General features: G+C 49.8%; 2 protein-coding genes across 8 annotated transcripts in view; both read left to right on the top strand.

The window, feature by feature from the left end:
• Positions 1-16,935, top strand: part of ZNF385C (zinc finger protein 385C) — a 191,387-nt gene that overhangs the window by 125,514 nt on the left and 48,938 nt on the right. For 2 of the 7 annotated variants that reach the window (XM_043503526.1, XM_043503525.1), the window contains exon 1: positions 5,660-5,928. The exons of the other annotated variants lie outside the window; for them this stretch is intronic. In XM_043503526.1, the coding sequence (XP_043359461.1) occupies positions 5,772-5,928 (157 nt within the window). In that variant the 5' untranslated portion in view covers positions 5,660-5,771. Of the gene's footprint in view, positions 1-5,659; positions 5,929-16,935 lie in introns of those variants that run through there. 7 annotated transcript variants of the gene reach the window in all.
• On the top strand, positions 5,591-16,393 carry C27H17orf113 (chromosome 27 C17orf113 homolog). Its single transcript, XM_038385463.2, has 3 exons — positions 5,591-5,652; positions 9,925-10,554; positions 13,409-16,393. Exons 2-3 carry the CDS (start codon positions 10,036-10,038, stop codon positions 14,939-14,941), a joined length of 2,052 nt encoding a protein of 683 aa, XP_038241391.1. The 5' UTR covers positions 5,591-5,652; positions 9,925-10,035; the 3' UTR covers positions 14,942-16,393.

Raw genomic sequence — 16,935 nt, 5'->3', positions numbered from 1 at the left:
TGGGGCAGTCACTTAGTCTCTCTGTGCCTCAATTCCTCAGCTGTAAAATGGGGATGGTACTTCCCTACCTTAGTGGAGTGCTGGGTCGATAAATACATCCCAGGTTATGTAGTTTTCAGATACCAGGGGAACAGGAGCCAGGTCATTTCTTTAGCTCTTCCAAAGCATCCAGTGCCCCTTTAACTACCAAGGTAAGTGGCCAGATTTTCAAAAGAGCCCAGCACCCAACATGCCCGCTGAAAGTCTGGCCCCAGAGATGGGTGCTGAGCCATTGGAAATCGGGCTGCTCAGCACCTCTCAGAAGTGTTCAGGACCTTCTGGGTCAGGCCCCAGGGGAGCAGTGCCCTTGGTTCCTGATCAGACATGGAAGGGAATGCCATAGTAAACCATGTTTATTGTGCTGAATCTTAACTTGGCTCCTGTGCCCAAAATGCCCTTGCCTTCCTGGTGAGGGCTAATTGGGAACTTCTCCGAGCAACTCATGTTCCCTCTCTGTAGAGCATGTGAGGGTGCTGAAACCCAATCAGTGATAACAAGGGGGAGCAGCCGGAGGCCTAGCTAGAAACACAAATCTCCCACGGCCAATTCACTAGCTAATCTCAGGGCTTCCCTTTTAGCAGTTGTGGTCTCCGAATGCTTGGAAACAAGTTTAAATTACAGGTGCATTTCTGAGAAGGCTGCTAAGAATCCTGCTGTTGTCCCAAGGAGAGATGCGGCCCATCTGTTGTTAGAATGATTTATTACATGTAGAGTGCCCAGAAATGTGCCAGGCACATTACTGAACGGAGAGACGAAGGTCCCTGCCCCAAACAGCTCACAGTGAGATAGGAGATGTAACGTGACAAAAAGGGGCATGGGAAGGAACACGGAGAGGTTGCAGCAATAAGATCGCATCGAAATTCAGTTTAAGCATATACACCCCTTGGTGGGTCAGCTGGATGTTAATGGTTTGGGGTGTTGCTGCTGGGGTTATTCTGAAGTGCATGAGTCTTGCTGAGGGGTTGGGATGGGGACTGGGGGTTGCTGTGTAAACAAAAAGGTCCAGAGTCGTCCCAGGGTTTTGGAGGGGATAGAAGTTCTCCTGCGTCAGGGCATGAACCCATATCTCTCTGTTGATGGCCAGGAAGAAATTTCCCCTGAGAGCAAGTTACCCCGTAACGGCAGGGTTTCTTGCACCTTCCTCTGAAGTAGTGCTGGGCCTAGATGGACCCTATAGCAATTGCTAGGTGCTGTTTGCCCACCGATTCTGCATGTCTTCAGTAGGATCTCCCCTAAGATCTGGTACCCTGTTAGCCACCACTTCCCTCCAATGGAATGCACAGTAGCCTGCAAGACTGAATGTGGCTAATACCATTTTCCAGATCCCAGGGAAAATGTAAGCAGTTCCCACTTCCTGGCTAGACCAGGCTCCTTCATCCCTGGCAGTGGGTTCTAGTGGAAGGAGGTTCAGTGCAAGGACAGGGAGAGGGGAGATGAATCTTTCCTGCTGTCTGTTGGAAACTGGGTTAGCCTTTTGCGCTTCTGGATGCCTCTATTTCCCAGCCGGTAGGGTCCTCTGGACATTTCTGTTCACTAGCCCTGGACCCAAATGACCTTTCAAGTTCTAATCTGGGCTCCTGTGAGACTGGAGGAAGAGAGCGCTTGGTGCAGCGAGACTGATTCAAAAGACCAAGTCCTCTGTCTCACTTGCCTGAGCACATTTTCATCTTCCGAGCCCCTGTCTTTGGTTTCATCTCAGCGCCTGGTAGCGCTAGGTGGGAGCTAAGGTATCCGGGCGAGAACATTCTGGGACAAAGTGTCTCCTGCCAGCCTGTCTCAGATCTTTAAAAAACCCTCAGAGAGAGGAATTCGCTCTCCAGGCTGGCAGCCTTCCCCTCCCCGTTCCAAGGGCCAGCTTCCGCCCGATACAATACAGCTCCTAATCCAGGCACATTCCACCCAAGCCTCTGCCCCACCTCCCTTCATCCAACTCTGACTCCACACCAGGAACAGGTGAAGCAGGAGGCGAGAGCCACCTCTCCACACCTCACAGGGGCTGGACACAGATGGGGCCGGGCAGTGGGGAGGTAAAAACAGGTACATGCAGGCTCCTCTCCTGAAGGATAAGCCCCGGGGGGGGGTGTAAATCCCTCCAGCTGTTAACGTTCCAGAGCGGTCAGGCGTCCTAGCACGCGAGCGGGTCCCCCTTCAACCATCGAGGCATCAGGCAGGAGAGGAGAATGTTCTGGGTCCTTTGCCCTCGGGGGCAAGCCTGTGCCACACTGCACCCCGCCATTCCCCTATGCCCAGTGCCCTCCCGCTCCGAGACCCCCCCACGCACCGCTCACCACAACTGTCCAGTGCCCTGCACACCACTACCCACAGACCCCTATACCCAGCGCCCCCCACAAACACCCCACTGTCCAGCAACCCCCACCACAACTGCCCAGGGCCCCATACAGACCCCCCCACTGCCCAGGGCCCCAACACACACAGATCACGTGCACTGCCAAGCCACCCCCCCATCTCCCATTTCCCAGCGTCACAAAACACACAAACCTCCCCTACTGCTCAGCACCCCACCCCACCCCCCGCGACCCACTCCCCCATGTCCTGCATTCGGCTGCACTCTCATCATGTCCGCCAGGCTGAGCCGGCAGGGTGACCAGGGCTGGCTCCCCGGAGCAGTGTGATCTGCCAGGCCGGAGCAGGAGTGGGGCCTGCCTGGGCCAGGCTCCCTCAGGACCACTTGTCTGGTGGGCCCTGCCCGAGCCCCCCGCACTGCCCCCTCCACTGGCCAAGACCGGCCCGGCATCTACACCTATCTCAGGTGTCTCAGCCCCGGGGAGGCAAGTGGGGCCCCACAGGTGGTGGGCAGCAGAGACTGGTGGGAGCCGGACCTACACTGGAGAGCAGGGCAGACTCTGGGATGCGACCCCCGAGAGCCTGCCTGGCCCAGCTGCGCCCACTGGCCCCGTGGCCAGCTGCCTTGCCCAGCCCGCATGGTGGAGTCCGGCTGCTGGGTGGCAAGCCGCCTACAGGTGAGCAAACGCTTACATAGCAAGGCCTGGGCGCTGGACTGCCCTGGGCGAGGGGCCAGACCCAGCCATGTGGATGGGTTAGACGGGTGTGTAATGGGCCCCTTCCCGTTGGCACGGTTGTAAGCCCAGCGCCGTGTGATGCTTTAGTTTCAACATCAGGCTCTGAACTTGCAAACAGATGGACATATGCCTGCCTTTACACTGGTGAGTCAGCCTGCGTGACTTCAGTGGGACCCCTGGTCTGGCAGAGTCAAGTATATGCCTGTTCACAGCATCTAAGTCAGGGGTTCTCAAACTGGGGCTCGGGACCTCTCAGGGAGTCACGAGGTTATTACATGGGGGGTCATGAGCTGTCAACCTCCGCCCCAAACCCCACTTTTCCTCCAGCATTTATAATGGTGTTAAATATATAAAAATTGTGTTTTAAATTCATAAGGGGGGGTCACACTCAGAGATTTGCTATGTGAAAGGGGTCACCAGTACAAAAGTTTGAGAACCACTGATCTAAGTAACACAGAAGTCGTCATGTTTTACCTGTCCTGGTGTAGGCACGCTGGTCTAGCTCTCCTTAGTGCAGATGCAGTCATATCTGTGTATTATGATGATTATTTACTTACCATGTGTATCACAGCAGCACCTAACAGCCCCAGTAATGGACCAAGACCCCCTGTGCAGCGCTGTACACCCCCTGCCCCACCCAAGAAACCCTATTCCTTGCCCCAAGGAGCTTACAGCCTCAATAGGTGCTTTACACCAGTATAGCTAAACCTAAATGGGAAGGAAAATAAACTCTCCTGGTAAAAGGCACACTTAGGTTGGTGTAAGTGCATCCGCACCAGGGTCATACCTGTTATAACAAACCACCTCCCCTACCCCACATAGCTGTAGCGGGCCAAAAACTGTCTGTGGGCCAAGCCTAAAACTCTCTCCTTCAGAGTCGTGAAGCTGGGAGAAACATGAATGAGTGAGATTTACATATTATAGGCAGTGCTGGCGGCAGCAATAGTTAAGGTTGGCAGTAGTTAAAGTTGCTTAACGGTTTCCGTGATAAGCCCCTGTTTTGTGTTGCCTCTAATGTGATGGAAGATTTTTGATGTGTCCTGAAATTACGTTGCAGAAGTCTTCATCCCAAGAGGGGAGTCACTTGAACTATTGCTCTATTGAGAGCGTCTCCAGCAAGAGAGATGTGGCAGATCTGCCCATGATACAGTGTGATCAGTTATGGTATTATAGAGCCACAGGAGTGACTTAATTGTTTAAAGGGGCAGTCAAACTGGGAGAGGTAATATCTTCTCTGCACCAACTTCTGTTGGTGAGAGAGACATGCTTCCACGCTTGCACAGAGCTCTTCTTCAGGTCTTAAGGGGCAGTGTCATTTTCAAAATTGTGCATGGTAGTTTTTTGCTCACCGACAGACAGACCTTTATCACTTTAAAACTTCCTTTTCACCCATCATTGTTTGTACCACAAAACCAGACTAGTCTGTTTCATTTTGACTTGTGAGTCAATGTCTATAATAGTTGGGGGGGAAACAGGCTAGTTTTAATCATTGGCTGATCCATTTCTGTTATCTGGCATCAGCTGGTGCTGGCCACTGTGAGAGCCAGGATACTGGACCTAAGGGATTTGGGGTCTGCTCCGGGCTGGCCATTCCTTGTTTCACTTTCCATGTCCCATGTTTCCCTTTTGGGTTCAGGTCGCCAACAATGATGCCATGTTTGGATTGCAAACGCTGCAGGAGGATGTATGGTCTGGTCTCATTTTGTTTTGTTGGGTGTTTGTTTTTTAAAATAAACTTCCATCCTTTGTAATTTACAAATAAACAGTTAATGGAAACCTTTGGATTGCTTTCTTCTTCTTAGGTTTTTCTGCCGCATCCAGCACTGTAGCACCAGCCTCATACAAAAATCAGGGAGGGAGAGAGGGAAATGAGACCTGCCTGCGTTAAGGTTAAAAAACATTTCCTTTAGGTGAGATTTGTTTTCGGCTGGGGAAGAGGGCAGGAGTCTGCTTTTGAAGGTGTATAGATGCTGCAGGGATGAGTAGTTCTTTAAAGCAGAGGAGCCCAGGGTTCGATTCCTACCTCTGCTGCAGGCTCCCTGTAGGACAGTGGTCGCTGAACTCGGATCTGGGTTTCTCCAAAGAGCTCATTGCACAGATAGACGCCATGGGGGAGCCGCTTCGTTCATGACTGCTTGATACAGGAGCTGACCGCCTCTCAAAGGGGCCCTTGGCATCTCTGGGGACCCTCCCTTTGTCTGTCTTGTAAACTCCTCAGGCCCGGCGCTGCCTCTTACCATGTACAGCAGCTGGCACACTCTCAGCAGGGCCCTCTGGGTGCTCTCACATTGCACATCATTAATCCAAATAGCAGCTCACAGTGCGGGCGATTTCTCAGCCTCAGCCCGAAAGGACCAAGGGGTTTTTTTTGGAAGGAAGTCAGGCCTGTGGCTTGGGGGGAAATAAATCACCTGGGGAGAGACAGGCCCCTCCAGTAAATTCCCCCTCCCACCAGCCCCCCCTTTCCTCATCCAGCCCTGGCCACCGCTAGTGGCCACTACAACGGCTGGCAGCTAAGAGCATCTGAGCAAGTAGAGAGTCCACAGAGCAAGATGGCTGCTCCCATGTCCCAGTGAGTGTGTGCAGGGGCTGCAGGGCTTTGTCTCCACACATCCCTGCCTCTCCCGGGGTACCGCTTCCTTGGGGCAGGCGGGGCTGGGCTTGGCAGCAGCCTGCAGGGTTCTGCCCCTGATGCCTTGGGAAGTCGCTGGCTTGGGGCGAGGGGGGGTAATTTTTGGTTTACAAGGGGTGGGGGGCTGGTTTGATTGTTATTTTCTCTATTTAAAAAAAAAACAGGAGGTTTGCAAGCCTGCCCCCCCATCCCAAATCCTATGGCAGCTTTTCAATGGTACGTATCTGGGGGGCTGGCTATGCAGGGGGGTGGCTGGGGGGGAAGATGTTGCTCTTCTCTAAGCAATTATCCAAACCTGGTCAGAGATCAGGAGCCATGTGGGTATGTCAGCGGTGTGTTTGTAATCTGGCCTTTGGCTGGGGTCTTTGAGGCTTGGATGTCAGGAGAGGGGGCTTATTGTCTTCAAAATACATCTGCCCAAACTTCTCTCCAGCCAGAAATGGGGGGGATGCCCCGGAGGAGATGGGAAAGAATTTGGTTACTCCCCCACCCCACCCCGACACACACACCAGCCTCATCTGAGAAGGAAACATGGCTTTTGATTATCTGCCTAGTTCACAGCAGTAAGGGTAGTGAGCAGACCTGGAGTTCACTCACAACAGCTGCTCCAGATTCAGGAAATGCAGGACGAGCTGCCGCTTTTCACTGCACTTGCCCACGCCTCGCTTTCTCCGAGCACTTTCACTTTAGCAAGGATATGGTTGGATGCATTTTTACCCATGTTTTAGCCCAGGTCCCCCCTGCCGCCCCCCAGCTCTGTGCATTGGAGAGGCAAATTCTTCGGCTGATCCTTGCCTTTGGGATGGGCAGTTCTGAACAGATTTTTATGACTCTTTTTTAGGTTAGTCCTTTTTAAAAAAAAAAAAAAAACCTGCTTGATGCTCTTTGTAGAGGGTGAGAGGCTGTGAAGTCTGTTTGTTTTGGAGTTTGGGAGAGAGCAGAGAAAATGGAAGGTTTTATTGTGATCCGTGATTATTGTGTGTATTACGGTAGCACAGAATTCTCGAGATCCTCAGGACTGAAGCAGCTCAGGTCCCTCTGTGTAGGGAGATACCTGGGCTGGAGGCTCTAGTCTTGGGGGCTCAGCTTCCCCCATTCTTCATGTGTCACTTGTTCCCCCTCCGAAGCTCTGCTGACACCTCTGAGTGCTCCCAGGGAGGCTATGGAAGTGGGTCGATGCATTCACACCCCCTGTGAGTTCAGAGAGCCAGCCATGGCCCATAGTACCATCCCAGGGAAGGCGCAGATGGGGGAGGACGCCAGGGCAGACTAGGGGGGGAATGGATGGGGCCCAGTGCTCCGGGGGCTAAGCGAGTTTGAGGGACCCTGAGCCATCTCACTTGCTCTTTGGATCACATGAGAAAGGATCAGGGTCTTTGGGGCGGAGAGACTTACCATGACTGCCCGAGTGTTAGTATGGTGTGCAGTGACGTTCCCTGTTGGGAAAGCGGCAGTTAGGGGGAGCGTGGGCTGTTGTGGGGACTGTGAGCGTGGCTGTGTCTGTATCCTAGGACCCAAGACCTTCTCTTGCTGGGCTACCAGTCCCCACTCTGCTGGGTCTTTCCTCCCCTGCATCCCATGCAAAAGCTGTGTCCCGCTCAGGAAAGAGGAGTTACCTGGCACAGCACCTGAGGCAGGTTGGGAGCAGCTGCTTCTCCAGGAGAGCCTCGGTGGGGCCGCCCGGCGGCTGGAGACAGGAGACCTGATGGCGCTTCCCCAGGCGCTGTCTGACTGGCAGTGGCCGAGAAGACATTTGGCAAGAAGCTTTTGGCTTTGACCCTTAGAAAGGCAGGGCCATCATGCCCTCCCAGGAGGAGACAATTCTCTCTCCTTCCCAGGGGACCTGAGGGTGAGGCTCTTGGGCTTAAGCTGGGCAGGAAGGCTGCAAACTTTGCAGAAGAGCTTCCCACTTTTGGAACCGTTTTTCCTGTGTGCTCGCAGCTGCACCAGGCCGAGGAGGGGACAGGAGCTGCCCCAAGGAGCCCTCGGTCTTGGAAGAAAACAGAATGGCTACATTAGATTTAAAAGGATATCAACCTTCATGCTTCAAGGCACAAATATCCTGCAGTGGGGAGGAAACCTCCCCTCTGGGCAGGTGGGCCCAGTATCGGATTTCTCTTTCCTTCCTCCGAAGCATCTGATGCTGACTGCTGTCAGAGACAGGCTCTTGAACTAGATGGACTCTAGTATGCTCCAGTCTGGCAGATCCTTTGCTCCTGCTTTAGTGCCTGCTCCAAAGCTCAGTGAAGTCCATGGAAGGACACTCCTGGCTTTCGTGGGCTTCGGATCAGGCCCTGAGACGGGACAGTCCATGTGCCATATGCATCTAGATGCAAGACAGGTAAATATTGTTCCTGGTACAGTTGGTGGGTGGGCAGTTGCAAGAGGCATGTGCTTGGGTGGGAGGGTTTTGAACAGGGAAGAGTACCAAGGGTTAGGAGCTGTTAAGTAGCAGGGTCCAAATTCTGCTCCTCCTCCTGCCCAGAACATCCACACAGGCTTCCAGGTGGTCCTGAGGCCAGCATGGGTAAAGATGGGGCAGAACATGACAGATCAGGTCCCTTGGCCTGCCGGAGTAGAACAGCATGAAAGTTTCCTTTGGGTTGAATGTTTTTGGCTGGCTGGAATGGCCATGTGTCGAGACCTGGGTCTCCCCATAACACAGGTGGACTAACAGTGCGGGCGGCAGTGCGAAGAACCCGTTAACCAAGGGGATGTTACAGTGCCCGGCCTAGTGTCTCCTGGAGTAGCATTCTCACTGGAGCCAAGGAGAAACCAAAACCCGCACAGCATCGAGTGGGGTTTGGAAGGGGATGGGGGGGCCGCACAGTCCATAGCAGTGGCCAGCATGCACGATTGTGGCACAGATGCTATGTTCCATCCAGTAGGAAGTGGAGCTTTGGGACACGCCCTCTCTCTGCTGCTGGAGACTCTCCCCTGCTTTTCTCTCTCGTGGGCTCAGGTTTGGAGGCAGGGCTTGCTGGTTTGATGAAAATGTTGATTATAGTAACGTCAGTTCCCTTCTCTCCTTCATTCCCCCCATGCCCTTTTCCCCTGTAGTTCCCCATGCTTCTTCCTTTCTCATTGTAATGAAGTAAAGTCAGCACCCAGTGATGGGTGTTAATGGGTAGGATAACTTGCTCTTGCTGCCTTTTGAGAAATCCTAGGAGCAGATTCACCCGCTAGCCACAAGACAGTCCTTTGCAAGGGTGTCAGTGGGAAATGAGGACTGTAGACCATTGCATAGAAGACTTTCTTTCTCGCGCTTGTACTTCCTTATACCTTTCTTGAGCTGTTTGTAAAATCCCAGCACTGCAGAACCGAGCCACGTCTGGGCCATCCACAGAGGTGGAAACTAAATGCTGTTGCTAGGGCTTTGGAGTAGCCTTTGACTTGCTCGCACATCATAACCTAGGCCGATCGCCCAGAACTGTGAACAGCTGTAACACGCGTCACTGCCGTGCGTGAGGTGGGAAGCCTCCAATGGTGCTGGGGCAGTGTGTGCCCAGTAGGGACAGTAGAATGCCGAGGGGGGGCTGATGCAAAGGGGATAAAGGGAGGAGCAGCTGGTTTGTTTGGGCTTCCAGACATGCTTTGTTAAAGGCCCCGTTTTCCTGGCAATGAGAACCAGCCGTTGGGCTGCATTATCTCATGACCTGGTGGGAGGGGGGCATTGCATGAACTTCCTGCTGCTGGGTGAGGCTCCACAGCTAGTAGCAATACTAGGGGCACCCACAGAGGCTGGCCCATGGAGTTTTAACCCCTGGGTTACCTAACCTGGCTCAGAGGGGTCTAGATAATTTGCTGGAACCTTTCCATGTGCTCGCGCTTTTGCCATTATTACCCTGAGCTGCTGGTGATGGCAGCCAAGGGAACGGATAGGGTTGGGGAGGCTAGTAGAGATGAAGCCCTGGTAGCCTGCACCTCGCCCTTGGGGATGCAGTGCAAAGCATGCTCTGGGCTAGGGTATCACTCTTACCTCACCACCTTTGGATGGTGAAGGGGGGGGTCTGTTGCCCAAGGAGGACAGAAGCGTAAAGGAATCTCTCTTGAGTTGTTGGCCTGTCCAATGGCGGCTGACACTCAGTTGGGCGCTCTCTGCGGTCGTTTAGTGCCGCCGTAACCCGGCATTAAAGACGAGAATAAGTAATGAGCGAAGACAAAGGTTTGCCAGCGCCCTAATCCCTCTCCCCTTGTCTCTTTCATCTCCAGTCGAACCAGGAAAGTGGTACTAGACCTTCCTTACTAAATTAAATGTAGAGGCTGCTCCTCCAAGGAAAAATTCAGTTCATCTGTAGTGTTTGATTTCCCAACCACAGCAATATGGTGCCTCCAGGGAAAAAGCCAGCTGGGGAAACTTCCAATTCCAATAAAAAGTGTAAGCGCTATTTCAATGAGCACTGGAAGGAAGAATTTACGTGGCTGGAGTTTGACTATGAAAGGAAACTCATGTTTTGCATAGAATGTCGCCAGGCACTGGTGAAGAATAAACACGGCAAAGCGGAGAATGCCTTTACCGTGGGCACGGATAACTTCCAGCGCCATGCCTTGCTGCGGCACGTCACCTCTGGAGCTCACCGCCAGGCACTGGCGGTTAACAGAGAGCAGCTGGCTTTTGAAGCTCGCGTCCATAACCACCAAGAGCTGCGCTCCGTGATCAAGGTGGAAGTGAACCCCGCCAAGATAGCTATCCTCACCACCGTGTACTGGATGGCTAAGGAGGAGATCCCGGACGAGAAGTGCTCCTCGCTGCTTGAGTTCCAGAAATTCAATCTCTGCCAGGCGTTGCTGACCTCAGAGCACAATGACTGTTACCACCCCAGCAGCGTCAAAGAGATGCAGGTGTGTGTCAGAGCCGGCACTGTTCGGTTGTGTTTTCTGTCCTTGTGTTTGATCGCAATGGCTTTGGGCTGCCCCCCCTGCTGGCGACATGCCCATCGGTAAAGACACCTTAATGCCCCCAGTTCAGCAAAGGCCTGACACTCATCTCCAGCAAAGCACCTGGGACCCAATTTGGGAAAAGCATCCCTGTACACAAAAGCTTTTTGTGTGTGCTTTACCTAATCAGTGGGACAGGAGCATGTACTTAAAGTTTTTAAAGTGTTCCTGAATCGGAGCCATAAGCACATACTCCAGTCCCACTGGACATGTCCCTAAGTGCTTTGCTGAACCAGGGTCTAAGAGCCACCTTTTAACAGGGAGCCTCCTGTCTTAAAAAACTACTTGAAGGTGTCCACCATGTAGGTTCTGGTATAATTTTATGGACCGTTAATCATGATGCCTGGCACTCTTATGTTCTCCTAGTGCTCTGCCGGGGTTACCTCATCAGTCCTCACCAAACTCACTGGGAAGTGGGTAAGTAGTAGTGTAGCCCCATTTTACAAGTGGGGAATCTGAGGCATGGGCAAGTTAATGCAACTGCATAAGGCCACTCAGCTGTTCAGGCCCTGCAAAAGGCCTCGGCTTATTTGGTGCATAAGTCTTGTTTGCTGGCCTCTTGCAAACGGGTGAATTCCCCCTTGGGGAATAGTGGCAGAGTTGGGACAAGAACCTATGAGTTGCTTGGGGTCACCTGTTGGCTCAGTCCATTAAGCCATGTGGCCTCTTGGTCTACACTAAACCTTCACATAAAACCACTTGCAACTGGCGATCCTTCCTTGGTGCTCCCTTGGTGTGGAGGCTTAAGACAAGTTTTTCAGTATTAAAAATTGATGCAACATCTTGTTGGTGTCGACAGCTAATTAGGCAATGTGGGCATTCCTAGGAGTTCATAGAAAGTGATAGAGTCCATCAAAGACTGGCCTTTGTTCATAAACAGGGAGTTTTGCATTCATTCGCAAGCTTTTAATATATATGGGGAGCCAGTGGGCTTTAGAAGGAAGTGCAAAGAATCCATTTTTAAAATCGGAAACCTTTTTTTTCCTCCCTCCTGTTTGAATATGCCAGATTTCACAGTAAATTAATGATGAATATTTTAATGATAAAAGCTCAAGAGATCAATTAGCGTACCAGAGCACTGTGGGGGGGTTTTGTCCTTTTTTTTTACCCTAAACTGGGTGATCAGGAAGATCAAGTTGAAGGCAAAGAGTTCAGAGAGGATTTTCTTAATTTTACAAATGTTTCATGCCTGTTAAAATCAAATTAATTTGTAGTGAATTTTGGCTGTTTGCCAGTCATTTAGCTAAATAAAGAACCCTATTTTACTGCAGCTAAACTAACCCACTAATTAGATTTCTCAGCCTCTAATTGTACTTGTAGCATTTAGGGAAAAAAAGGATTTTTTTTTCAAATCAGTGGTATTTTAATGAAAAGGGTCAAATGGAATTAAGGAGAAAAAGACACCATGAAGTTTCATGGCTTCTTCAGCGTGTGATTTGTTTTTAAAGCATGAGAGTAACTGATGAAATTATAACAAAATAAAAAAGCAGGTTTTAGGTATGTTAATTATACTCTAACGAGGATGAGATTCAGGAGTCACTATGACGGGTAAGGGGGAGATTCAAGAATGCATTCCTATCTGGGATCCCATCTAAGCAGGTGCTTAATGTTAAGCATGTGTTTATGGCTGATTGAAATCAATGGGACTTAAGCACAAGCCTAAAGTAAAGTATTTGCTCGAGTGCTTTCCTGAACAGGAGAGTTTAGCCTGAGTTTTCAAATACCATTTTATCAAAACAAGCAGCAAGTTCCCTTATTTAAAAAAAGGAAACCAATTTGGGACAGAGACTTCAATTTCCTGTATGTTTGTTCAGCAGCGAGCACAAAGCGGCCCTGTCTAGTTGAATCCTGTGGGCACTCTCAGAGTATAGATATTAATGAATAATACTGTCGTATTTTATAGTAATTGGCAAGAACAGCGCTGTATCCCTGCAGTGGATCTTGGGTCTGATTTACCTCTCTGACGCTGGCATGAAAGGAGAACAAGGCCTAAAGAGACAGTAGAGTAGGATACAGTAGCTTTTATTTTTTTTAATAACGATTGCCTGAATAATTGTCATTGTAGTTTCCATTAAAAGATTCTGCTCGATGCTGCTCTGTCACCCCAGTGTAAATCCGGAGGGAGTCCTGCGGAGTTACTTCAAATTTAGGCCCCAGTTCAGGAAAGCTCATCTATTCAGGGAAGGAGTTTGAGCATGTGTTTCAGAGTAAAATTTTCAAATATGCCTAAGTCTCACTGACTTCCATCGACTCCTAAATGACCTAGGAACCAAAAGGTAACATTCTGAAAGCACCTAAGTCCCATTTCCAAAAGTGATTTAGGCACTTAGGAGCCTAAGTCTCACTGAAAGTCAGTGGGGTTTAGGCTCCTAAATCACTTAAGCCACTATTTTAAAGCAATTTAGGCACCTAGCTCCCTTTAAACATCTGGATCTTGGAACATTTTTTAAAAAGTGCCCAAGTATCATTGATTTTCATTGACTCCTAAGCCACTTGTGTGCTTTTGAAAATGGGATTTAGTCTAAGTCATTTGGGTACATTTTGAAAATTTGACCATAAGTCTCATGGAAAGTCAATGGGACTTAAAGTTAAGCCTGTGTTGAAATGCTGTCCTGAGTCAGGGCTCTACACTGGGTTAAGTGAGATCAGAGTCAGGACACCTTGCAGCTTTTAGGGGTATTTTAAGCATGGTTTGAAATTCACTTTAATTTCTTTTTTCCCCCTGCCCACCCCGATGCTGCTTCGTTAACTGGCTCAGGCAGCGATCGTTAAAGTCCTTCACAATGAGGACAGGCACAAGATGAAAGCCTCGCCATTCATTGGGCTGGTGGTGGACGAGACGGTCGACATTCTGGAGCACAGGAACCTGGTCATGTTTACAACCACTGTCTCCCCGTGCGACGGGCAGACCTCCATCACATTCCTGGGCAGCTTTGAGCTGCCAGCTGGGGAGGCCTACACTGTGGCGGACAAAGCGGTCGAGGTGATGCACTCTTTTGGCATTCCCACCATGAAGATCATGTGGCTCAGCTCTGAAAGCTCTTCCCTGATGGCCGATAGGCTGAATGGGGTGGGGACCAAGCTGAAGTCCATCTGTCCTCTTCTCACTGAGATGCACTGCGTGTCCGACAGGAGCTCCCTGCTGCCAGCTGAGAGTGTCGTAAATATTGAGTATGTCCGGAAATACGAGACCACGGTGGACGCTGTCTACCGACTCTACTCCAACTTCAAAGGGGAGAGCAACAGCCTCCAGGAGCTGCAGAGTGTCCTGGATCTATGCGAGATAGACCTGGAGGGCCCCAAGACCATCCACTGGACTTCCATCTTCCCGGCTGTGGAGGCAATTGACTCCTCATGGCCTACGTTGGTGCTTCTTCTGGAGAGTGAGTCGCAGAGGTCCCCCGTGGCGTTTGGCCTCTGCGAAGAGCTCAAGAAGTTCCAGTTTGTAGCTTTCACAAAGGTCCTCCTGGATGTCCTCCCCATCTTCCAGAAGCTGAGTCGGTTCTCCCAAATTGAGGACTTCGATCTCTCCATCCTGAAGCCCATTGTCTCTGCCACCGCCACCACTCTGCAGGCCCAGAAGACCACGAGCGGCCAGAATTTCCAGGAGTTCCTCAATGAGATGAATGAGCATCCTCGAGAGGACCGGGAAGATGAGAGCCGTTTCTACTACAAGGGGGTGGAGCTTGCCAGCTGCTCCAAGGTGCATCTGAAGAACTTTGAGCACTTGAAGGAGACCTACCTCGAGAGTGTGCGAGGCAACTTGCTGGATAGGTTCCCTAGCCACGTGCTTGAGGCTGTCAACTCCTTCTCCACCATCTTTAACCCCAAGTGCTACCCCCAGTCTTTGGATGATATCAGCAGCTATGGCATCACCGAACTGAACTTCCTCTTGCAGGCTTATTCCCGGGTGGTGGTGAGTGAAAGGGCACTGAACGATTTCCCCCTTTTCAAACGGATAGTGTTCAGCCTCAGCCAATTATCCTTCAAGGACCTATGCATCAAGCTGGTTTACAGCCATTCCGAAATGCACGAGCTCTTCCCGGACTTTGCTGTCCTGGCTGCCATTGCTCTGGTCTTGCCTCTTGGCTCAGTGCTCTATGAGAAGATCAACCGGGGCCGGGAACTCATGAAACGCAGCCAGTGGCGCTACGCGAAGGACTCCAGCCTGTCCAACTTCATGAAAATCGCTATAGATGGGCCCACCATTAACGAGTTTGACTTTGCGTTAGCCATCGAGTATTACGAAAGTCTGAGAGAATCCGATTTCATCATGGCACAGGTTAAATAAGATGAAAACCAAGCCACCTTTTGGGGTGATCGACTGTGAAAATACGAAATATTTTTGACTCCAAGATAATGTTACCCTGCTGATAGGGTGTGAGGCCTTACATTTAAGCAAGAATATCTAAGGGTTGAGTTTTGTTTTGTTCTCATTATTACGATTTTCCCTTTGCTTTACCACTCTCATCTCTTCCATCATTTCTGATCAGCCAACCACACAAACATGCTACAGAATCTAGGGCTAAGTGTGGAATGTTGCAAGTGTTCTGTTCAGCGCCGGGAGCTTTTGAGCAAGTCCTATTGTGAAGCAGGACAAGGGAGCTTTTTCTTAAATTCATTTCGGTCCTGCTATCTCAAAAGAAATTTGATTGAATTGGCTGAAATGTTCAATATCCATTTTTCCTGCTGGTTTTAGCCACACTATTAAATTTCAAATTGTGTTTAGATTCACTTTTATCTTTCCTTCAAAAAATAATATCTCATATCTTGAGCTCAAACATAACGTTGTTTACGCACACCGTTCCTGGCAGCTTTCTCTTGATGTTCTGTTCTGCAAAAAATATCCAATTTTTTCTCTTTGGAGCCTAGAGAATGAACACTGAAGAGACGGCATATCTTTCTGGGTTCATCACACATCTCATCATGCCTAGCAGTGTCTTGATAAAATTCCTTGCACTTAGCACAAAATATTTTTAGTGTTGGAATCAACTCATGATCCTTACAAATTCAAGTAATTTAGAGAGTGATTTTGTAATCACCAAGGAAATAGAAACTTTTAAATGAATCCTTGTGTATATATGTTTGTGTGTGTGTGTGTATATATATATATATATATATATATAAATTTATATAAATATAGATATATATTAAATAAATATATCTTAACTTTCCTAGTGTTAAAGTACAAAGATATTAAAAGGACTTTGATTATTTTTTTTGGTGCAATGACAGAATAAATTATATACAAGGGTCCAAAAAAGTAATAAACAGTGAATTCCTGGTCTTTTCAGAACAATGCATTGTCCCTAACCTTTCTGTTGCAGTCTAAGCCTTCTGCAATCTTACAACCAAAGAAAATGTCCTTTAACATCTACCTTATGGACAAACTTGAGTTTTGTTTCTGTTGGGTTTTTTTTTTTAACGTTCCCTCACCTTGGAGTGAGTGACATTGGGACAGTCAAGTGTAAGATGGCTCCTCTATTGGTATGGGGTCGGTACACAAGTGTTTAACCTTTGTAACCATGTCCGCATAGAGTCTGTGTTGCATGGTATGTGTCCTCTCTGTTAATTACATGGGCTTATATTTGTTTTTACCTTACTTGCGGCGTTTTTCTTAGTTTGGGGAAGGGAAGGGGGAGAAGACCCTTATTACTGTTTTTAATTTGCAATAAAGTCAAAACGTTCATCTAAAGTATCACGTCATTTTAATGCTTGTGCACCCTGACGGCTGTGCTCATTTAGCAAAGTGTTTGGGCATTATTAGCTGTACTAGGAGGTCAGAAATCCCCCAAGTCTCCAGGTTCCCATGCTGAGCAGCACCGTCCCTGTTACCACCAGGCAGAACCAAGCCTCGTTTCATGCACCAGTGCACGTTTTTCCACTAAGGATCCAGAGCCCAGTGAAGACAGTGGGAGTCTATCCACTGACTTCTGTAGACTTTGGATCAAGCCTGAGTTCCCAGTGTTAGTGGGTGATGCCTGTTGCTTCCCCAGTGTCGTTCCTGGGGGTCCAGATCTGACATTGTCCCCATGAGCGTCTCTCCATCGCCATCCTGTACTTGTGTTTAGTGGGGTGTTTCTTCTTCAGGAGTTTGGGGGCTGTAGATGTAGCTCCAGGTACATCTATGCTACAGGTGCTACAGAGGGACGGCCACAGTGCTGCAGCTACATCGCTCTAGTGTAGACACTTGCTAACGCGATGAAAGGGAGGTTTCCATTGCTGTGGTCAGTCCACCCCCTCGAGAGGTTGCTGGGTTAGTCGACCTAGCTGCATCTACAGTGG

The sequence above is a fragment of the Dermochelys coriacea genome, chromosome 27 (assembly GCF_009764565.3).
Source record: "Dermochelys coriacea isolate rDerCor1 chromosome 27, rDerCor1.pri.v4, whole genome shotgun sequence".
Classification (NCBI taxonomy): Eukaryota; Metazoa; Chordata; order Testudines; family Dermochelyidae; genus Dermochelys; species Dermochelys coriacea.
This window is presented reverse-complemented; position numbering and strand designations above follow the sequence as displayed.